Source organism: Amborella trichopoda, chromosome 3 (genome assembly GCF_054954075.1).
Source record: "Amborella trichopoda isolate Santa Cruz 75 chromosome 3, AtrichopodaSantaCruz75HAP2 v2.0, whole genome shotgun sequence".
Taxonomy (NCBI): Eukaryota; Viridiplantae; Streptophyta; class Magnoliopsida; order Amborellales; family Amborellaceae; genus Amborella; species Amborella trichopoda.
The window spans coordinates 17,524,679-17,548,620 of record NC_142338.1 but is presented as its reverse complement, the minus strand read 5'-3'; the positions used below and the strand labels follow the sequence as shown (position 1 = coordinate 17,548,620).

Here is a 23,942-nt window from a genome sequence, read left to right as displayed (position 1 = left end):
AAATCTATTCAATGAAGTTCGACAAGATGAGTTTGATGATTTTCCTATCAAGGTGGAGCTTGTTAGGTTTGGTAATAATCAAGATCACCACAACTATATTTTATTAAAAAAATTGAGAATATTATGGGAAAAAAAGAAGGGCTTCTTTTGTGAACAAAAAAGAAGCAACAAAGACATAATACTCATCCTTATGAGGGTCACCCCTTTGGGGGTTATGGGAAGAGATCTCCAAGATGGAGATCGATCTGTATTGAGTGAAATGAAGGATTTATCCAAGGAGAAAGGTTGAATTTATCCATGTATATAGGGAGAAGAAAAAGAAGAAGCCGCTCTAGCAAGACAAGATGCAACGAGTCCAAACTAATTGTAATAAGTACCCCCCCTTCCCAAAAACAAAAAAAAAATAGTCCTTGTAGAAACAATTTGATAAACAACTTTAAGATTCTCTTCCCAATCTTATTATTGTTTGAATTAAAATTGTATCTCATTATATCATGATTTTTCCCACGAATCGGTCCTTACATTTCACTATAGGATTCCTTACGGTTTGAAAACTCATCGAGTCACGCCGGATTAGCCCGGTTCGACTCGAGAATTGTCTGCTTCCGAGCCAGTTCTACGAAAAAACCGGGAATCGCCCGTGTCCAGAGAGAACCGGGCGATTCCCAATAGTGAATCGCGAGTCTCATAGATAAAACCTGGACACTCTAGTAATTTTTGGATTTACACGTGGCCGCCTCATGGGAGCAATACGTGGCACCAAAAAGTCCTCCAAACGTGCTAACTCACCTCATATGTCTGCCCCCTCGCTTTTCTACACGCGTAATGCAATATCTATTACACAGGAATTTATAGAGAACAAAGCGAGACTCATCCATCGATGTGGGATAATTCCCACAAAAAAATCATTAAAGCAAGACGATTGAATATATATTATTATAGAAGCTAATAAAATCACATTAGGCTACGTGGCGGTGTTGGTTGACAACTCCGATTTTTCGGTGAACGTTTAGAGTTCGAACTTTAGCGCACGTCCTCGTTTATTTTTGTTGTCAAAAAAAAATTTGTTGTCAAAAAAATAAACAACGGCAGAAAATACTGTTGTAAATAAATAGAAAAAAAATAAAAATAAAAGGCTTTTCAAGAAAAAGATAAAAAAGATAATACAACAAATTTTTATTTTTCTTGTAAAAAAAATACAAGGTAATATAACAAGTATTTCTTACAAAAAAATAAAACAAAAGGCATAAAAAAATAAAATGTACTTTGGCAACATTATTTTTTTATTTTTCTTGTAAATAAAAATAAAAAGTAATACAACAAGCAAAAAAATTGTAGTACAACATCTTCTTCTTTTGTAAAAAAAAAAAGATAATAAACAAGTATCATATTTTTCTTGTAAAAAAAAATAAAAGATAACACAATAAGTATTTATTGTCAAAAAAATAAAAGGTATTTCTTAATACAACCTAGGAATAAATGGTCTAATTATATTTTTTATTTTTATAACATGATGCTCTTTAACATAAATTTAATAATATTAATTTAAAGATAGGATTCATACAATGAGGCCATTTGAAATCTCTCTCTTTCTACTAACAATCTCCTTCACTAATTTATTCTAGAAACCTAAAAAATTAAAAAAAATTGGTATGCATTCTAATAATTTCTATATTGATAACCAAATCCTTTATTTTATTTATTAATTTTTGAATTATAAATTATGTAGTGTATTATTTTTCTTACAGTTGTCAATAATAAATTTTAAATTAGATGATATTATAAAATATTTTGGATTTGTTATTATTTATATAATAAAATAATTATAAAATATTGTTGGTATATAATATTATAGTTAGTTAGGTTGTAATAATTTGGGTTTTTTTAAGCGGATTAGGGTTTTCCGCCAATTCAAGTTTTTAGTGGCCAATTTTTCATCAATTTAGTCAACTCTTTATTGTAGTCCATATATGATTATATACTTAATCCATGATAATTCTATGATTTCTTTATGTGATGAAAATTTAATGGTCAACATAAGTTCATACAGGGAAAGAACATCTCAATATTCATAAGTTGATGAAAACAATGAAAGTTAATAATGTAGTACCCCAATTTCTTATTAGATTCTTAAAAAAAAATATTTATAATGAATTTTAATAATTTTTTTGGATTTTTTTAAGGCTTAATCCAAGCGATTTGGCCCGATTCCCTATCCGGATAGCTGATTACTGATCCGGATTGGTTTTTGGGATGCCTGATACGGGTCACCAATCCGTTTTTTAAACCATGACTTACAACCATTTGATGTGTGAAATTTGATAGCTTGCATGTGTCACAAAGGCCAATCAAATTTCTTTTGAAGTTTGAGCTTGGTCCATGGAATAATTGCAACCACCCAACTTTACATCCAATGATCAAGATTATTGTGACCACCTTATATTAAAAGTAAATAGTTTCATTTTATACTTTCCCATAAAAAAATGACAACAATAAATTTCATAAGAGTAAAGAAGCCTAATACATCCGTTGGCACATTGGCTCTCACAACAATACCTTAACCCTCCTCCCACTTACTCCATCGATTACCTTCCTCTCCACCTAAAAATCTCAATATATTCCCATAATATCAATACAAACTCAAAATAAAATCCCACTCCCAAATAATATTAATCTCACTGATAACAGCAACAACAGGAAGACAACATTTAACTGCAAAAATATATCACCAAGATACTAGAGAGAGAGAGAGTTAAGTTAGAGCTCGGAATGGATGGGAGGAGATGGGTGGGGTCTTGTGTCGTAGCGTAGGCAGTCGGCGGAGGGATGAACGATGCCGTAGTTGTATCCGACGGCGGAGTGGCAGAAAGTCTGTACATTGCCGTCTCCATTGTCTCTCTGCAGGTTTACGTTTGAGAGGATGATGTTGCTGCAGGGGACTGTATCACTGCATGCAAACTTCATGGCGTTGGGTGTCTTTGACGTCCCACTAACATTTATGTACATCACTTGGCTTATGTTCACTGCAGATGTCTAAATGGAGGCACCAACAAGAGGCAAATGAGAGCGCAAATAGAGGTTATCTTCAAGGAAGAAGCCCATATTTTTATTTTGGAAAAATTACTTACGGACATTAAAATTAAAGGAAAAATATAGAAAGATCATTATTTTACCAAAAATTATGCTGAACGTAGTTTCTCTGCATTTTTTTTTCTACTTTGCACTTTGCCTCTCAATCTCATGTTACCAACATCAGATCCCTTCTTTTTTTTTCATTTTTTTTTTTTGAACGTAGGCTTGTGTCTTGTGTTTTAGGGCACTTCAAGACCGGTTTGAGGTCTTAATTATTAGACCCCTCTTAAATGGACAGTCTGATGAACACATCAGTCGGTCTAAAATTCTTAGTCTAGTACACAGTCGGATGTTTGGGACCTTGGATTGGTGTCACTGTAGCCTAACGGCCAAAAGCAAAGCAGTCTTGGTAGGCCTAAGGCCTAAGTTCCAAACCTTTCCAATACTTAGGATTTTGGTCGTGTCTCGTAATGCCTTAAAACACATGGTAAAACCTCACATTTGAAAAAAAACAAAACAAAATAAAAAATCGATCTCATGTAGGCAACATCGGATCGAGGAGCAAATTGGAAAGAAAACATGGGGACAGACCCTCCGCCAAACTTTTGGGACAATATGGATCTCTTTATATTTTCTGGTTTTGTTTTGTGCATGTACGTAATTTTACTTTTAATTTTTTTTCATTTTATTTTAATGTAGTTAATTAAAAATAAATAAATCCAATCTTCACATCCCAATCAATACACATATATTCAGGCAAAAAAGAAAGAATAAGCATTCAATCATGAGTTGATGTTGCTCACCTGATTTTGACATGGAATTGAAGAATCACAATAGAATTGATCAATGATAATGGGGTTTGAGACTTGGTTCATCTTCACGTTCTTAAATCGAATTGCTCGGGCATATCCCGAGCCGCCCTGCAACCAAAAGCCCACCGAGATGATGAACAACCATGGAATTCAAATTATGTTAACTACGTATGCATGTAAACATGCATACACACGTGTGCATGTATGGGTATATATATATATATATATGGAAGCCACTTCTCAAGGTCTATGGGAAAAAATGAGTAGTGTTTTCATCTGTGCTGTCTGATTTTCTCGGATGGCATGGATAAATCAACTGTACTGAGCATACTATGTTCGTTGCGGTACAAACGATTTTTTACATGAAAAACATGGAAAACCGTAATGACTCTACAAAAGCCGACTTTTCAGGCAAACCACAATGAGAGACATTGCAGGAGGAAATACACTATAAAAGATTAATGATTGAGATTTTGAGCTCATACAATACAATAAGACCTACTTACTTATATCATGATATGAGATATAAAGTTAAGAATCAACTTATGTAATAGAGCCGGGCAATCAAGCATAGCCCTCTCTTCTTCAAAAATCACCATTAAGATAAGATGCACACATATATGATAGAAGATGCTTCTTATTTGTTACTACAAGGATTTAATTCCACCCCTTTTGAAATGACAATAAAATACCTGCCATGTCTTGATCCTGAGGCCATTTGTGGTCCCTGTTAAGGTAGCTGTTTCCAGCACCACATTCGAAACCACAGCCAACGAATTGTCCTTTCCAAGACTCCCAATGCTGTATAATCATCATATTTATTGTTACAATGAAACAAAATAAAACAATTAGTTAACTCTGAATAAAGGTACGAAAGCAAAATCATCTTCATCATCATTTAAACTTTAATAAATAAATAGAAAAATTACCGGCCAAACTACCTCAAATGTACGATGAGGTAGTTAAACCAACTTCCCACTAAAGTAGTTATTAAAATTATTTCAGTTCACTTATATATTTTTCATGTGCTTTCAATTTATTATACAACTCCTCTGTCAGAAAATACTGAAAATTGCCTCCATTTCAGGTTTGGAAAATGGAACAAGCGATGCCATTTTTGATAATTTAGCTAGTTATTTGCATTCAATGGCTTAGCTCGATGTAGGTTCCAAAAAAGGAAAATATTTTCTAATAAAAAGAACTTTTCAGTTTTGGAAAAGAGAAGAAGCAAAGGTACACAATCTATTTTAGCTCAAGTTGGCTAAATTATCAAAGGACCCGGTTTCTATGCGGTCAAGCCTTCATATGTGGAAATACGAGCCTCTTATTAAATCTATTTTTTAGACTGATTTTAAGACTTAATTTTTAAGGACATGTAATCTCTAACATGATCTTATGGAGATCATGAATATAAAAAAGAAATAAATTTTAAAAATTAGAAATAATAATTCTGGTAAGAAAACATTTGGACCATTAATTTCCATTATTTTTAGATGGAACACCTACTTGCATCCATATTTAAGATGGATGGTTTACTCGAACCTGCATGAACCAATTTTCCATTATCAAAATGCCTCTATTAGTTTTGGGCTCCAAACCGAAAGCAAGATGTTTTAATAAAAAATACGCTTCGAGTTTGGACCTGTAATATTCAAAGGTATTCAGTTCATTTGGCACAAGTAACTTTTCTAAATCAAATTACCGAAGTGCCCTCAGTTTTTCAAGAATTCAAACCTGGTACAAACGAACTTTGGGAAGTTTTTAACAAATCTTTTGTTGAAGTACCTAAATGAAATGATTATGAAAGGTATACATTTTATTGGTAAAAGTATTGATTTATCCACATTATTGAATTTTTTTTAGGTAAATGAAATGATTATAAAAGCAATACACTGTATTGGTAAAAGTATCGATTTATCCACGTTATTGAATTTTTATTTAGGTGGTTTGATCATTTGAATGATGTTTTACCATAAATTATTTCCTCTCTCCCTCTCTAAAGTATTCCCTTTAAGTTATGGGAAAAGTTTATATAAGGATGCAACTTTAAAATGTAGAATTACCTCAAAAAACCATTGGAAAAGGTTGTTTTAATATTGAAAGACTCTCTAATTGATCATCTCAACATCAAGATGTATGAATGTATAAAAAAAAAGATTTTGAGTCTTAAAAATAGTGCATCTTGCAGCACATTATCTAGACCATCCATTTTCAAGATTTTCATATTTTTATAGATCTACATGATTTTAACAATTTTTTAATTTTAAAATTTTAAAATTAAATATGAAAATACAGCTTTTGATAGTCCTAAGAATTTTTTACACTAAAATTATATGTTATGATAAAATTTGGAGGTACACCTTAATTGGATTGTTTAAGGTTGCAACCTCATAGAAACCGCACCCTTCAGTTATTCAATTGGATGGTAATCTTAAGTTTTCATGCCCTATAAGCCTAGTGGTAACCGGTTTTTAGTAAGGAAGCTCAAGGTTTCTCTCTCTTAACTATCCAATTGGCAGGTCATGTCCCCAGAATAGGTATTTTTTTCTTTCTTTCTTGTCCTTTGAGCCTAGTGGTTCAGTTTTAGGTAAGGGACCTTAGGTTAACCAAATATGATATACCATTTTGGTCCCTTGGAGCAAAAGATCACTCCTGAAGTTTGTCTCTAGAAAAAACAAAAAGCACAAACTCCATTTTTTCCCTTTTTTTTTTTTTTTTTAAGGGTGGGGAAGCAAAGTTGATTCCTATAGTTGAATTACTAAAAACAAAAAATATAAACTTTTAATGCATGTTTTCCTATATAAAGTTCTATCATAAAGTTCTTTTTTTATTTTTTGGGTAAAAAAGTGAGAAGTAATTCTTACCTATAGTAGGAATGAAACTCTAAATGATATATTTTGATGGCTTTCGTGGGTGTCATAGAAGTTGTTGAACCAAAATTTCTAGAAGCCATGGTAAGTCGTGGCTTTCAAAATAGTATCACACTTCTCATGGTATAGTTGGTAGGAGCTGCATTGTCCACCAATCAAATGCGCCTAAAAGATTCCAGTTGTAAGTGGGAGAGCGCATATACTTTTGTAACGCTCGCATTTGTCTCTTGAAAATCGTCCTTCTATTCAAAGATCAAAATATTTTAATTGTATTCTTCTATTCTTGAAAATGGGCTGGGCTTGGACTAGCTCAGGTTGGGCTTGGCGCTCGCTTGATCCTGACCCCAACGGGGCCAACACATGCCCAGCCCTGCCCTGACCAAAGAGGGCCTAGCCTAGGCCCAATCTTAGCATAATAAGGTCGACCCAGGTTAGATAGAATGAAATAAATAAAATTTTAAAAAGAAAGAAAAACAGGGCCAAATGAAGCTGGCCCTGTCATGGGCCCTGCCCTAGCCAGGCCAGGCGTGATTCCGGCCACATGTTGTGGCCCAAACCCTATCTTCTAGGTCCTTATAAGTCCAATCTTCCACCAATTGCTAACCCTACAATTCACCCATTGGTGATTCCATGAAACCTTGTTGTCATATCTTTTATTTAAATATAAAATAGGGCTAGTTTCTATTTTTAGAAAAATATATTTTAAAGGGTATGAAAACTTTTTATAAAATCATTAAAGGGATGAAAAATCTCACTTGAAAATGAAGTGCTTACTTTTTAATGTTCATTTCATTGGGTACTTCTTCAAAAGCATCTTAAATATTTTCAAGTTGTTCCTATTGACCATTGGGATCCTACTTTTTCAATAATTTGACCCACGAAAAGGGGCCCAAATAAATGACTGGAGTACCCTTGCTTGTTTTTTGGTTCGTAAAATTGTTCAAATAGAGTACCCCGTCTTAATCTTTCTAAAATGGAAAAAATTCATATAAAGTTGTAATCTTAAAATGTAGAATTACAGCATCTTAAAATCCATAAAAAAATGTTGTTTTAATGTTGAAAACCCCTCTAATTGATCATCTCAACATCGAGATGTACGAATATGGGAAAAAAAAATTTTTTGAGTCCCAGAAATAATGTATCTTGTAACATATTATCTAAACCGTCCATTTTCAAGATTTTCAAATATTTGTAAATCTACTCGATTTTAACTATTTTTATTATTGAAAATTTTATAATCATATATGAAATTAGATTTTCATATAATCTTAGTAATATTTTACACAAAAAATGTATGTTATGATAAAATTTGGAGATGCGCTTTAATTGGATTGTTTAAGGTTGGAGCCTTATAGAAACCACACCCTTCTAAAATTCATCTCGCTATTAACTCTTAAAGTGTGTCTCTCTCTCATTCCAAATTCCTAATATTTTGGCGGAATTGAGGGGTTGGTCCAGTTCCGTCAAAATATCAAGAACCCGGTGGTTTTGTCAAAAATCCGGTACTAATTTTAATTTTTATTTTTTTCAAATTATCCTCTAAATATTTTAATTTTTATTGATAGGTTCATTAGGTCATTCAAAAGTACCTTATTCCATGTCCTGGTCCACACTCAATGTTTTTCATCTTGATATTTGTGCTTCCGTTCACTATTGAAATGCAATCATCCCCTGGAAACATTACAGTATGTTATGTAACTTCAGTATCATTCAAACATAATATTAATGACCAATTCATTTTCATAGGAACACCATTAAATAAATAAAAAAATACTATGTTTGTCAGTTGTGTTTGTGTGCATGTATTAGTTAAAAGGACTAGACTAGACCATTTGATTTGTGATCTGACCTGTTGGACCGTTGACTCCTGCCTTGGCCAATTTGGTCCAAAGCAACAATCAAATTTGGTGGAAAACCCAACTATACTGATGTTTGATGCATTATGGCCTATTGGACCAACTAAACAATGTTAGAATAAATTTTTTACAATATATTTTATAGTTTTAAAATGTTATTACATTTTTTTTTATTTCCTAAAAGTCCAATCCAAGCAATTCGATTGTAGTCATATTGGTCTTATTTGAACTAGACCCTCACAGGTTTCATGGCCTGTCTGGTTCTGATAACACTATGGTAAAGTGTGTGTTTATTAGCTTAATGTGCTACTCTATATTTTTATGGTTTGTGTTTATTAGGTTAATCAAACCTCAGTACCTTCAAGACCCTCAATTGTGAGGTTTGAAGGATATTCTATGGTTAATAATCTTTCAAATGACTGGAAATGAGCCCAACTCCTAGTACGCTTGTTCTTTAATTTCTTTTTTTTTTTGGTAGTTCAGTGGGGATGGGATCCCGAACCCGTGGTAAGAATAAAACTTAAGACATCATATTATAGTGACCCATCATCCTGACTACCTAGCCTTGAGCCCACCCTGTGCACCTAGCCTTGAGCTCATTCCTGATTTGTGTGATGTTCTTTAAGTTTGAAATATGTAGAACATAGATCTTAGGAGGGGAAATCAATAGAGAGTATCGGAAGAAGAAAATATTATACATGTGAAGTGTATGATATAAGATACACAAGCAAGGCATCCCTATTTAGGGCTTGTCAAAAGCGAAAAGACTAGAAGAAAAATAATACCTGTTCCAATTTTGGAATTTTGGATTACAACATTTGTGGAATCGGAAATATGAATTCCGTCGGTGTTGGGACTATAGTCAGGGGCCTGGACTACCATCTTGGACACCCTAACAGCATCTGAGCGCCAAATAGTAAAGTGTATCTGTTGGCTGTTTACCAGCATCAACTCCTCCACCCTTACCCTTGAGCTCGAATCAATGGTCAATGCCTGTGTAAATGGTCCTTCTTGTTATTTTTTTTTTGTTTCTTTGGAGGATATATATTGAACAATTGTTTCAAGCAGGCTGGACCGCATGTGTACAATATGCGGTCCAGTACAAATCCGGTCAAGAGGTACGAAGCATCCATCTTAAAGATGGATGCAAATAGGTGGTATATCTAAAAACAAATGTAACTAACGGTCCAAATGTTTTCTTAATATAATTATTATTTTTAGTTTTTCAAATTTATGATCTCCGTATTAAAGATTATATATTATCGATCAAATTATATTTAAAAAATATATTTATTGCCAAGCCCGCATTTCTATATGTGCGGGCCTGGCCGCATGCTAATCGAGTCCATATATATTGGCTTCTAAGTCCATATTAGTTTCTCATCTTTTTTACAGATATATGGAGGAGAATTTTCCCTTTCTAAGTAAGTAATTTGGGAGGCATTCATCATTTCAAGGATGAAAACAAGTGAGTTACTACATTGGGGCTCCATCAAAACAGGAAAAACATATTGGGATGTCATAAAAAAATGTAGCTCCTTCATGTTTGATTTGAAAATTTGGTTTTTTTAACTTGGCATCTAATTTTCTTTGTAAATACATTCTGTAGAATAAGAGTTTAAATGAAATTTATAATTTTCAGTTATACTCTCTTTGGTGATTTTCGATGAAAATTTCACGCTTTTTCCTTCAAAAATTGAAAGGAGGATTGGAGAGCGAAAAAAAAGCCAGAACAATTAAATGGAAGAGAAAAGCCAAAAAAATTTCCTACTTTCTCATTTTAAGCTTCTCTGAGCTTGTTTCCTTTTAGTTTTTCGTGCTAACAAACAATATTTTCTAGAATCTGAAAAAGGAAACAGGAGACTGAATTATGATAGAAACCACCTATTTTCAATCAAATGATATTTTCTATTTTATGGGTTTGGGTATTAAAATATCGGAACACTTTATCTAAGTTGTTGTTGAGAAAAGGGGGCTTTAATGGTTCTACCTTTTTTTTCTGATTTAAAAAAAATTCAGTCCAACCCAACACAAAGAGAAGAGGCTATTTACCGTTGGAGCACTTCTGCACGGCTGAAAAAAAATTAAAAAAGAGAAACAAATAAGTAAACTTAGTAGATGGGAAATCTTAAAAGTAAAGTCAGTTGATGTTAAATAATAAATAATGACAAGCAAGAAGATAGAGAATTACATTGCTCTTGTTTCTCTTGCAAGATGAATCCCACCATTTTGAGCCAGAGCCATCAATAACTCCTCCACCTTGGAAGACTACTCCCTCTAATTTTGAAAATGCCAACCATGTTCTTGGGTTCTTTGGGTCCCATTCACCTGGTTCATCTGGTGCAATAATTTTCCCAGCTATCTGTTATCCAGTTAGTTAGTCAAGGAAAATGAAATTCTTAGGAGAGTTTTTCAACCCTAATTTAAACTTGCTTTTTTTCCTAACCTTAGCATCACCATGAAGATTCTTGTTATAGTTAAAGTAACTCCTTGAAAATTTTAGACAAAAAAATAAACACAAACATATGCACCCTAAAAAAACTTCAGATTTTTTATTCTCACCATCATCAACGAAAGCTTTTTCCCAAATATTTGGGGTTGCCTAGACGAATTTTGGTTTATCATTCTACGCTATCAAGGTTCATACCCTCAGTGAGACCATAAGTCCTCATATCTTTTCTCACTACCTCCAGCCATATCCTTTTAGGTCTACCACTTGCTCATTTTGAGCCTTTCACTTGAACTAACTTGTGCCTCCTAACAAGTGTTATACTGGGTTTGCGTTGTGCATGACTGATCTACCTAAGTTTATTTTATCTCATTTTATCGGCTATTGGTATCACATCTACGTTCTCTCGAATGTATTCACTTCGAATTCTATCCCTTTTTGTCTTTCCACTCATCCATCCCAACATCCTCATCTCAGTTACACTCATCCTCTAGGTATATTGTTTCTTGACTGCCCAACGTTATATCCTATAAAGCAAAGTTGGCCTCACAACTGTCCTATAGGACTTACCTTTCAGATTCATTAATATGCGGCGATCACATAAAACTCTAGTTATACATCTTCACTTTGCCCACTTAGCTCTAATTCTATGTACGACATCTTCCTCAATCTCTCCATTTTCTTATGTTATTGATCCAAGATTCTAACAAAGGTAATTTAATCAATATAAATCTCAAAACCTATATATGTGGAGCTTAGAAACTATTTGAATACCACACTTGGGCTCGTATAAAAATATTTTCATGGGAGTTTGTTTACACCAATTGACTGCCAATTGATGTGAAAAGATGTGTTAGGACCAATTGTAGTTACAAAACTCTCACATCTAATCAATTGATATGAAAAGATATGCTAGATAGTCTTAAAAACTTCTCACAATTAATCACATGGAGGAGTTTTTTTATGCAAAAATATTTTCATACAAACCAAATGTGTAAACGTTATGAAAAGAAATGCGGAGAAATACTTATATATCTAGAGAATATCATCGTAAAATTAATCAAATCTAGTTCATTAAAAAATGGGCCAAGGACCCGATGATGGGAAATTCTCTAAAATACACAACCGACTAGATTTTCAGCTTGACAGATTTGGTGCTGACATCCCAAGTTAAAATGGGTGTTATGAGTTAAATTAAGTGGGTGAGATTTGTACAAAGTGTTCGCCTTGTATGGTACAGGCAAGGGGCACTTCTGAATTTCCCTGGGTGATGTATTTCCAGCATTAGAAACCCTATGGCGGCTTGAAAATACATGATCAACTTTAATTATAAAATTTAATAGTTAAAAAATAGTACTAATCGAGCAAATCTATAAACATTTAGAAATCCCGAAAATAGACAATCTAGATATCTTATTACAAGATGCAATATTTTTAAGACTTGAAATTTTTTTTATTGATATACATATTCGAGATGATCAATTGAAATGTTCCATAACTTTGGAACAATCTTTTCTATTGATTTTTGAGGTGCACCTTACTTTTATAGGATAAAGTTGTAACCTTATTTAAACTTTTTCAAACTTTTTCCCGAGGTAAATGAAACGTACAAAAAATTTTCCTCCATCATCGAGCCTAGAGAGAGGGGAGAATACTTTTTCCAAAATCTACACAAAAGTCTTTAGTCTGTCTTTCCCTCACCAAGAGACGGTGTAATTTTTATGCATTGAGAAAATATGAAACTATTGTCCAAAAAAAGAGGGCCGAGAGAGAGAATCCATGTATAATACGTTATAACAATTATTATTATAATAATATTGTTATAATAATAATAATAACAATAATAATAATATTATTATTATTACAGTAATTATAAGAAATAATATTATAATTTCACATGGTAATTACCTGCACAATTATGGTGCCTGAGCAAGGGCCTTTGAATCTGATGGCTTTTACTAAATAAGTACGGCCTTCAGGCACGAGCAAAACTGAGTTACGCGTAGAACAAACTTCCTCCCATGCCTTAATGAAAGCCTGCAAAAATAAGAAATTATGGAAATTAAAACGTTACAAAAATGAGACTGCTCTGAATGTAATTTGGTGGTCCGAAATTTTAAATCCATGCTTATTTGCTAACAATAAAGGAAACATGTCAAACTTTTGATACTGGGAAGAATGTCAAACGTTACTTCCACGAAAGGCCAAAAAAAAAAAAAAACGTGTACCAAAAAATTGGTTAAAATTTTAAATTTGAAAGAAAATGAACTTGCTTAAGATTATATAAAAAATTAAAAGATTGCAATAATCTGAGATCATTTACTTTTGGTACAAAGATATTACAATTATTTTTAACCATTGGATGTGAAATCTAATAGTTTGAAGTGTTACAACATTTGAGAAAATATATTTAGGACTTTGTGGCTAATTAATAGCACATCTTCAAATTTCCAATTTTACATTTAATGATCAATAATGATTGTAACTTCTTGTATTAAAAATAAATGGTCTCGTTGTAACTTCAAATTGAGATAGATATTACTTCTCAAATTGCGATAATGGGCTACGAATTTATTTTAATGTTAAATACTAATAAGATAGAAGCACGCCACACGCGCTCTATTATTGATCTACAACACTTAATTATTAACCAAAAAGAAAAACCCCTAAAAAACACACTTAACTTCCTTCCAAATGATAAAAACATCCTAGTTCTTGGAAACTCTCAGTAAATAATCGAGAGAGAGAAACATACACTTCATATATCATAGTCTAGAGAAAGAAAACCCTCGCAATTTATGGAGGGACCTCGTATTGCGATGCTATACACACACACAGAGCTTCATCAATGAGTACCTGAGTGTCATCAGTTACTCCATCTCCCATGGCACCCAAGCTCTCCACATTCACAACTGTCCTTCCTCTCCCTTCACTCTGCAAAGTTTGTCTCTCATCCTCTTCTTCTTCGAACCAGTCCTCAACTTTCTCTCCCATGGAAATCCGATATTCATTTGTTTCTTGTGAAATAATTCCATGCATTGCACTCATGCATAGGAGGAGTAGAAGTAATTGAAATGGGAGTTTTTGTTCCATGATTTTTGATGACCCATTTGATATGAATGGAGATGGTATATATAGATTAGCACGGTTTATAGAAATTAAATCATTAAAGAAATTCAATGGGAGTGGGATTTTGTGAAGTTGGCTTGCCTTATAAGCACATGAACCTAATGTGTCATTTTTTGAGTTGTAGTTTGTGTGTTGCCCTTTTCCCATTTTTCCATGCTTTACGTATAAGAGATTAATGGGATTTTGCTTCACTCTTTTCCTTATCCTCAATGTCAACCCCTTTGAGTAACTTTCATGCCTTCTTTTGCATCTCCACAACAAAACAAAAATACCCTACCATATTTACATGAGTGACTTCTATTGTGGTCCCTCATTTAAAGAAAAATAAAATACGACGTTAACACTAAAAAAAGTACAAAAAAAATTGAGGCTTGTGGGGAAATTTATGGAGGGAAATCTATCGATTACCAGGATTTTCATTCCAATTTTATGATAGCCGCTCCCTTCTTTTTTTTTTTTTTTTAGGGGCATTAAATTGTAATATCTTTGTAGCCCCTTATTCCCTAGCTCCCACTTTTCCCACTTTTTATTTGAAAATCGACATCGACAACTTACTTGTATCAAATAAAAACAATCTCTTTTTTTCCCTCTTTATACATCTATTTTTTGTTTTTTTATTTTTTGGGTAATTCGGTGGAGAATACAAGCCCCTCCCTACCTATTGTTTTCAAAGAGTTTAAAATAGCTGGTAAGCCAGAGACAAGTGATAGTACCTTGCCCATGATGAGCGAAAGAAGAGAAGGAAGATTCAAGAGAGAGTCCTTGTTTAGTATAACTAACATTGTTAATGTCGTGAAAAGGTAAGAAAATAGAAGAGGGAGGGGATGAGGGGTCAACGAATTTAATTTTGCCTTTAAAAGAAAAAAATTGGGAGGGCTACCATGAAATTCGACTAAAAATTGGCGTCACTGCAGAATTTTCCTTAAAAGAATTGTTGAGCACTGCACGACCACCGTAGCACATAAATCCTGTACCCAAAACACTAATTACGGGTTATTTATTTATTTATGTCTTCTTCCTTAGATTTTTCCTACCATCTTCAGCTCATCTTGCTAACCACCGTACAAGATTTTAGAGCTTTGAAACCCAAAACTTAGTGGTCCCTCACAGGGAGGTTTTAAAGTATATATTTAAGGAATATTAGATTTGGAGTAATAGTTGAGCCCCAATCAAATTTTTCCTTTTAAAAATTTGCAGAGACCATGTGTTAAAAGTAGCCTTCAAGACCGCCAAATCTTTCCCATAAGTAATTTAGGAATATATTTTATCGAGAGTATGCTATGGGGGTAAAATCCCACCGAATAACATTAGGACCTCAAATTCTGGGGATATTAATAAAAAAGAAAAAAACAAAAAAACTCCTAAATGTACCCTCTAGGGACTTAAAAACATAATGTCTCTAGATGGACAAGGGGATTGTCTAATTTTTAGAGGGTGAAATCTAAATGTTAGAAAACTCAAATTTCAAAATTTTTGTTTTCAGAATAAGCATTTAGTGATTTTTAAGTAGTTCCCAAAATTTCAAATTGAGAACTAATTGTCTTATTGAGAAAGTAAATGTAAACTATGTTCCAGAGGAAGTATGGTACACGTGCCATGCAGAAAATGTGCAGCATGTTGGCACTATTATTTATGCGTGTCTTTCCCACGGTGTTCATATTTGAGATGGAGTGACACTTAAAATTCTAAGAAAACTAAGTGCTTTCATTCTATGCTAATCTTTCATATTTTTTTTGCTCATAAATGAAAGGATGTTGATAATTATAGGAAAAAGTTTATATAAGGCATCAACCTTATACATAGGAATAAAGTGCACCCTAAAAATTTCACCAAAAGTATTTTTTCAATGTTTGTTGAAAAACCTAAAATTGATAATCTAGACTTCGAGATGTATGTCTATTAAAAAAATATTTTAAGTAATAAAATTAGTGCATCTTATAATACAATATATAGACAGCCTATTTACAAAAAATTTAAATGTTTATAAATATGTTAAATCCACAATAGTTTTGGAGCTTTAAATTTGATAATTACGTGTGAAAATAGATTTTTAGACTGTCTTAAGTGTTTCTACCCCCGAACTACATCTTCTAGTAAAGTTTCGAGGTGTGCTTTACTTTGATTGTTTAAGATTGAGACATTATACAAACTGTCCCTAATTTATACTCACTTGAAGGCAACACCATTTAGACATAGAAATGGTGTCTGTATCTTGATATGCCGTTGTCACCTTTTTCTACTCAAGAGGCCACTCCACCAAGGTATGTCTGTTATATAAGGTTGAGGCCCAAACCAATCAAAGTAAGGAACACCTTGAAATAGTGTTGAAAATTTATTTTTATATCTAATTATAAAATTTAAGAGATCCAAAATATTGTAGATCGAGTAGATCTATGAACACTTGAAAATCTTGAAAAATTGACGGTCTTAGACATTACAATATGCACTATTTCTAAGACTTAAAATTTATTTTTCCTTATGTCCATACATCTTCAGGTTGAGATGATTGAATTGAAGTCTTTTTAGTATAAGAACAACCTCTTCTAGTGAATTTTTGATGTGCACCTTAATTTGATTGTTTAGGGCCTCATCCTTATATAATCATTTTCCTTGAAGGTATTATAATAAATGAATTGTATATTATAAGACTATTTACTTTTTGTACAAGAGGTCAAAATTAGTTTTAGTCATTGGATATGAAATCAAATAGATTGAAGTGGGTTGCAGCATTCGTGAAATTTTCGTTTGGATTATGTGCCCAATCAATGACACATCCTCTAGTGCTCAATTTCATATCCAATGTCAATAATGACTTATTTATTTTCTATAATAAATAAGTCGTATTTATTATGCTTACATGTGTTTTTTTTTTTAGTAAGTGTGAACTTCATTAAGGTAATGAAAAGCACAAAGATAAACAACAAAAGGAAATGAGAAGGAAAAGAAGAAGGGAGAGAAAGCCGGTCCTCTAGAGACCAAGAGAGAAAACAAGGGGACGAACGAATTACAGGAAGAAGGCCAACAAAGACCAAAACCTAGGAGGTAGCCATATTAGCCAAGCGGTCAGCATCCGAATTAAATCCACGTCGTACATGCGAGAAAGCAACATGGAAGTCTCTCAAATGAATTAGAATTTCGTCCATGAGACTGCCAGTATGCCATGGGATTGAATCTGGAGCTAAGCATCATTGATGACATTTGCCAAGTCTCCCTCTATATACACCCTAGGATAGGCAATATTAAGATTCAAAATGCCCATCTTCAACGCTCAGAGCTCTGCTTCATTAACCACATGAATGATTAATGCTTACATATGTTGTCACAACACTACAACATATGAAATCGGTACATCCATGCTTCTCAAATGCCATCATTGCGCTGTATGTAGCATTTTAGTATTCTCATTCTTGGAACTCTGGAAGTGTGTCCAAGTATTGATATGTATTAGACATGCAATACTTCAACAAGAATGAAGTGTCCAAATAACATAGATTAAATGTAACAAAAGAAGGAAAAAATTCATATAACAGCGAGGCCTTAAACAATCAAATTAAGGCTCACCTCAAAAATTCACTAAAAGAGGTTGTTCGATGCCAAAAAATCCTCCAATCGATAATCTCGACCTCAAGATGCATGGACATGAGTAAATATGAATTTCAAGTATTAAAAATAGTACGTCTTGTAATACATTTCTAGACCATCAATTTTCAAAATTGTCAAGTATTCATAGATCTGTTCGATCTCCACTATTTCTGAAGCTTTAAATTTTATAATTAGAGATAAAAGTAAAGTTTTAGGCCATCACAAGATTTGCAATACTGAAACAACATCTTTCGATACTAATTGAAGGTGCACCTTACTTTAATGTTTAAGCATTATACAAACCACACCCTTAAAAAAAATACTCTCTTTTTAAGGGTCCGCATAATAAATTGTGCACGTGCATTGTATGCATTCCACCATCAAGTATTGGATAGGTAGAGATTAGCTTGTGTCCAGCATATGAGTAGGACCTTGGATGGCACATAAGTGTACCTTATGCTATACATGTAGTAGGCAAATCTACATAGGAACAGAGGTGGCTACCTTGGTGTTGCACACAATAGGAATACTTATGAACAAAGTTGTATGTTCCATTCTTTTTTCTTAATATATTAAATATAATTTTATTAGATAAAGAAGCAAAGCTCTAGAAATACAATAATAAATATAGAGAGGAAGAAATAGAAAAATGGAAGCTATACTCCATACTTCCAATGATGATCTACCATGAGCTCCAAATACAATTCAAAACCTAACCTCGCAGAATCCTACACCACCAACTGCCAAAGAGCCCAACTAAACCATACAAAGCACATCCAAAGAAACCTACCACTTGTTTACAGCGCAGATCTGGAAGATTTTTAACTAAAATCTTCCAGATTTGGCACTACAAAATCAGTTAATTAAAATGACAACAGAGATTTGTGGGGATCGGTCGAATTGCAATCTGAAGGCTAATTAACCTAAAGAGGCCTATTTTCATTTAGATTGTAAGTAGTGTTGATTTGATCTTCTTACCAAAAAGGAAGAGAGAGCTATTGAAATCAAACCTAAATAAAATAATTGAAATTATAAGGAAAATAAAAGAAAAGTTTCCAACCTGGGCTGATTGGCCCAAGATGCCTGAAACTCGAACTTGTCGCCCAAATGAAGACCGCATGATGTTTACACATTTTTTCCTTATATTTTCTCTTCAAATTTGACTAATTGAACACTGAAATTAATTAAAATTTGACTAAGAACAAGTTTTGAAGGAAGATTAAGATTTTAGGGTTTAGTTACGTTTATCAAATATTAGGTTTTTGTAGGACCTAAGATTCGAAGGCTAAAATGCTTAAGGTTAGGGTTTATAATTTTCTAAGCTAAGTTATCTCTGATCTAGGGTTTGGAAAATTTTTGTTTGTTCTCTCAAGGGATTAAGGCTTTATAGTTCTAAGGTTTTTCTTTCTAAGAATGGGTGCATCTTCAATGACCTGAATTAGGGTCTTTTTATAGGTTTCTAAGGTGGTTTCAACATGGTTTGGGTTCTTAACTAATGTGTTTATCTCAAAATTTCGAGCTAACTGAAATTAAGTTGGTGGATGCTGGACCCTCCGCCGTTTACGGTTGACTTGGGTTAAAAGGGAAACCCTTAAGCATATCGGGTTCTATAGCTCAATGACAATGTTTTTTTGGTCCTAAAAGTTAGACGACGAATCCTCCATCATTTCAAGGCTTTCTGGACTAGATTCGCACCATCAGCCATCTAAGATTGATTTCGGTTTGTTTTTTCGGTAGTTCTATCTTCTCGATATTTTGTCCCCTTTCTTATGGATATTTATCCAACTTCAAGCTTGGCACCTATCCAAAAGTCTGGGTTTCCTGTATCTTAGGGTTTGAGGATAATTTCGTATGGTTTTTAGGATTTATAGGATATTTCCTAGGGTTTCTAAAAGTTTGAGGCTATGATTAGGGGGACGATGGACAATAGGAATGGTAGACATGGGTGTATTATAATTATGTAGTCCATAGGGGTTTATTAAGCATTTCTAATACATTTTCCTATGGATTTTTCAGATTTAGAGTCTAGGAAATTAAAAAAAAATAGCCAATTTCAAAATGGGGTGTTGATACTATTAGACCTCCACAAACCAACCCAGACTTCTCAAAGAGACATGCCATCAGTGCCTTCCCTTCTGCAATCACCTCACACGTCGAGTTTAAGGTGGCAGACATATTGCACTAAAGATGACGCCCAAATGAACAACAAAAAAAACATAGTGGCATATAGGAGGGTGGCAGTGCATAACTAGCGATTGTAAAGTAGGATTAAAAGATTAATCCAAGGAGAAGAGGAGATGAAGAGGTTAAGGGATGAATAGTCAAACAAAACGACTAAAGTGAAGAGAAGTGGGATCTAAGAAAGAGAATGTGGAGGACGCCATCTCTGACAACTCCTCAAAGAAACAATATTTGCTTACAAGAATTTTGGGGCCCTTAAAGGGAACATGAAAAAATCACGATAAGACTCCGTCCAGCCCAATGATAGGCCATGCTCCATCTTAGTCATTAACCTAATAGCCAAATACAAAGGTAACCAAAGCCCTTGAAGCAAACCCCAAAGGCTCGATAAAAGCACCATGTCAGGATACCGAATCCTAAATAGAAGGGAGAATCCTATCTTAAGTGTTTCCTACTTTGGAAGATAAAGTCGATGGAAAGGAAAAGATCTCAAAAGCCAAAAAGATGACATCTATGAAAAGTTAGAAGGGGCAGAAGGATAAGGATAAGAAAAGGAGATGAGCGGTGGAAGACATAAAGCAAAGAGAGATGAAAAGTGAAAGGAGGCATAAGCCCCCACTCCTAAAAAACGCTCTGCCTCGAAGAAAACTCCAAAGGTTCAATAAAAAACCCATGTTAGGATACCAAATGCTAAATAGGGAAGAATCTCATCTTAGGTATTACCTACTTTGGCAGATAAAGAGTCAAAGGAAAGAGAAAGTTGTCGAAACCAAAGAGAGGACATCAATGAAAAATGAGAAGGGGCAGAAGGATATGGATAGGAAAAGGGGATGGGAGGTAGAAGGGTTGAAGCAAAAAGAGATGAAAAGTGAAAAGAGGCAGTAGCCCCCGCTCCTCAAAAATACATTCCATTCTACCTCTCTCCTAAACAGAAGAAAAGGAGTTTGACTAGGAAGAAAACATAGGGAGCTAGAGGAAGGCAAAAGAGAAATTGTAGCTAAGAAATTAAAGAACGGAGTAAAAGAGAAAACAAAAAGAGAAAAACACAGACACACACATACAGATTGGAGCTAAGAAAACAAAAACGACAACAAAAGAGAAAACAAAGAGAGAGAGAGAGAGAGAGTGTGTGTGTGTGTGTGTATGTGTGTGTCTATGGGAAGAGGAAGAGCGAAAGAAGTTAGAGAAAAAGACTTAGGGGGAAGTAGAGTGGGGCAGAGGGTAGTGAGAGAAAGGGGAGAGAGAGAGAGAGAGAAAGATAGGTCTGAGAAGGAGAGAGAAAGGTTAGTGAAGTAAAATCTGAGAGATGATGTAGCCACAATGAAGGCAAACAATAACAAAGTGATTATACTACAGAGAGAGAGAGACAACATATTTAGAGAGAGAGAGAGAGTGGGGGAGGGGAGAGGGAGAGGGAGCAATAGTAAGTCAGGAGGAACAACAACAAGGGGGAGGGGGGGGAGAGCAGATCCAGAGAGAGAGAGAAGAAGAGTAGATCTGGAGAGACTGTGAGACAAAGCAACGGAAAGGAAGAATCAACATCAAGAACTTGCAAACACTATCCATTTTGTCCATTTCTATAATGTAAATGAAGCCCCAAAAACACTCTTGAGAGCATCTTTGAAACCCAAAGTTTGCAAACATATCTAGATTTAATATATTTTATTCTTCCATTGATCAACTCAAAAAGAAAAAAGAGAAAAAAATGAAATTTATAGAAAAATCTTGTTTTATTTTTAGAAAATAAAAATAGTCCCTTATGATTCATATTTTACTCAAGTCCCACTTTTTTATAGTAGGGATTGTATACTATGAGACCATTTATTTTTTGGTAGGAGGTTATAATCACTTTCAGGAATTGAAATCCAATAGCTGGAAGTGTGTCACAATATTCGAAAAATGTTATTTTGGATTTTCAGTCAAAACAATGATACATCAAAAGCACCTCGACTGAGAGCTGAGAGGTTCGTGGCCACCTCAGCACCAATCAGACACTCTACAAACTAATATGAGATAAAAATAATATTAGAAATGCGATCGTCACCCTTAGAAGAGGTAATTATGCTTATGCAAGTCAATAAACTTGAATAATCATAATTCGGAATAAAATTACGCGGGAATTGTGGAATCACTCAAAACCACAAATTTAGACCAACCTTAAGATGGATTCTTAAGGGCACTAATACTTGTAGCACCTATACAGTGATTCTTACTCATTACAAAGAGCTCCAAGTATCCTTTGCAAAAAAAATTGATGTTTGGCATAAAAAAATATTGTAAAAGTATTAAAAAAATGCAATATAACAATGTAGATTTGACCTTTGGAGGGAGAAGAGAGAGTTGAAGATAAATCATGCAAAGCAATGTAAATTGTTCAACAAAGTACGAGTTACCTTTTACAAGCCCCAAATTAATAACTCTTTAATGTCTTTGGAAGATACATAAATTGGTCATGAATCAAGCAAGCTTTGTAGGTTCTCTCTTTTCTCAAAATAATTTAGCATAATAATCACATAGCTTCAAAAAATAACTTGAAATTTTTGTGGTAGGGCTATTTATAGATTCTTGGAGGGGTATCCTATGAAAATTCGAGTTAAAACGGCCAAGGAAAAAAATGCATGACTTCAAATAGCACCCTAAAGATGTGCCATGCAATAACGTGGGCCCCAAATGTGTGACACGTATAATGTGAGCGGTGGAAATGAAGACACGTGTTCCAATAGCTAGTTGACTAGGCGAGACGCTAATTCAAGTCGCGCCCCTATTTGGTTAAGATTAAGATGCGATTTGAACTAGCGCCCTGAAATTGATGTGTTGGCCTCCATGCAAAATGTGGGCCCCACATGTGTGATACGTGTAATGTAAGTGGTAGAAATGAGGACACGTATCCCAACGGTTAGTTCACTAGAGGAGACGCTAATCCAAGCCAACCCCTTGTTCAGTTAAAGGGTGTGATTTGAAGTAGTGCCCTGGAGCGCTATTTGAAGTAGCGCCCTAAAATAGGTGTATTAGCCTCCATACAAAGTGTGAGCCCCACATGTGTGACACGTATAACAAAAGCTACTCAGGTGATGCCACGTACATCAACAATCATGTAAGAGGCAAATAAGGCACGACTTCGAATCGTGTCCTGGGGCGCTATTTTAAGTAGCGCCCTGAAATTGGGTGCTTTTGAAAATTATAAGGAATGGGCGCTATATCAAATAGCACTTTGGAGCGCTATTTTAAATCGTGCCCCGAGGCACTATTCCAAGTAGCACCCTCATTTATGAAAGCTGAAAACACCGTAAAAAAAAAGAGGTGTTGTATCAGAGGCACCATAGCTTCTTATTTCCATAAGGTACGGATACATGTCAATTGAAGCGACGTAGATGTAGATGACATTCATGTCCTTAACACATATTTTCGGAAGTCATGTATCTACATATGCCCCTCTTTGTCATTGATTAGGTAGAGTCTAATTGATGACAAAGATAAATGATGTCAGGCTTTCGAAGATAAACAAAAAAAAGTTCAAAATTCAGCTAAGAATAAAAAATATGCTTTTGGCTTTTGAAAGTAGAAAATTTGGTTTTGGTGCTTAATGTATGGTGATCAAGTACCATCTTGGGACTTATGACGAGCTCTAAGTCCCGTTAAGACTTTTAATGTGGCACTTGAAGACCAAAAGTGATGCTTTTTATATGGTGACCAAGTACTATCTCGGAACTTATGATGACTTCCAAGTCCCATCAAGGCTTCTAATGTGGTGCTTGAAGACCGAAAGTGGTGTTTTTTATATGGTGACCAAACCATCTCGGATGATGACTCTCGAGTCCTGTCAAAGCTTCTAATGTGCCGCTTGAAGACAGAAAGTCGGTATTAAATTTTTTATGTGGGATTCAAATTTCATCATATTAATAGAATTTTTAAAATTTTTCAAGCTTGAGGAGCTATTTTATTTTTCTAGGCTCAAGTTCGAGTTGTGCCTTAAATAAAGCGCTATTCAAAA

The 23,942-nt window shown here is 34.2% G+C and overlaps 1 protein-coding gene across 2 annotated transcripts; it reads right to left on the bottom strand.

The window, feature by feature from the left end:
* Positions 1–2,444: 2,444 nt before the first annotated feature.
* Positions 2,445–22,547, bottom strand: LOC18430499 (putative polygalacturonase At1g80170). 2 transcript variants are annotated; one of them, XM_088860278.1, is made up of 9 exons: positions 22,345–22,547; positions 12,968–13,096; positions 10,802–10,972; positions 10,663–10,683; positions 9,396–9,603; positions 8,344–8,425; positions 4,577–4,685; positions 3,876–3,992; positions 2,445–3,033 (listed from the first exon to the last, which is right to left on the bottom strand). In XM_088860278.1, exons 5-9 carry the CDS (start codon positions 9,556–9,558, stop codon positions 2,758–2,760), a joined length of 747 nt encoding a protein of 248 aa, XP_088716404.1. In that variant the 5' UTR covers positions 9,559–9,603; positions 10,663–10,683; positions 10,802–10,972; positions 12,968–13,096; positions 22,345–22,547; the 3' UTR covers positions 2,445–2,757. The 2 variants fall into 2 exon arrangements, with proteins under 2 accessions (XP_088716404.1, XP_006840713.4); XM_006840650.4 differs by lacking the exon at positions 22,345–22,547 and adding an exon at positions 13,916–14,409.
* Positions 22,548–23,942: the final 1,395 nt, after the last annotated feature.

Coding starts and splice junctions, on each gene's coding strand:
- LOC18430499 (XM_006840650.4), bottom strand. CDS start 14,335: ATGGGAAAAGGGCAACACACAAACTACAACTCAAAAAATGACACATTA. Junction 10,684..10,801: donor GCAAGAGAAACAAGAGCAAT/GTAATTCTCTAT, acceptor ATTTTTTTTCAG/CCGTGCAGAAGTGCTCCAAC. Junction 3,034..3,875: donor CAATTCCATGTCAAAATCAG/GTGAGCAACATC, acceptor GCCTCCATTTAG/ACATCTGCAGTGAACATAAG.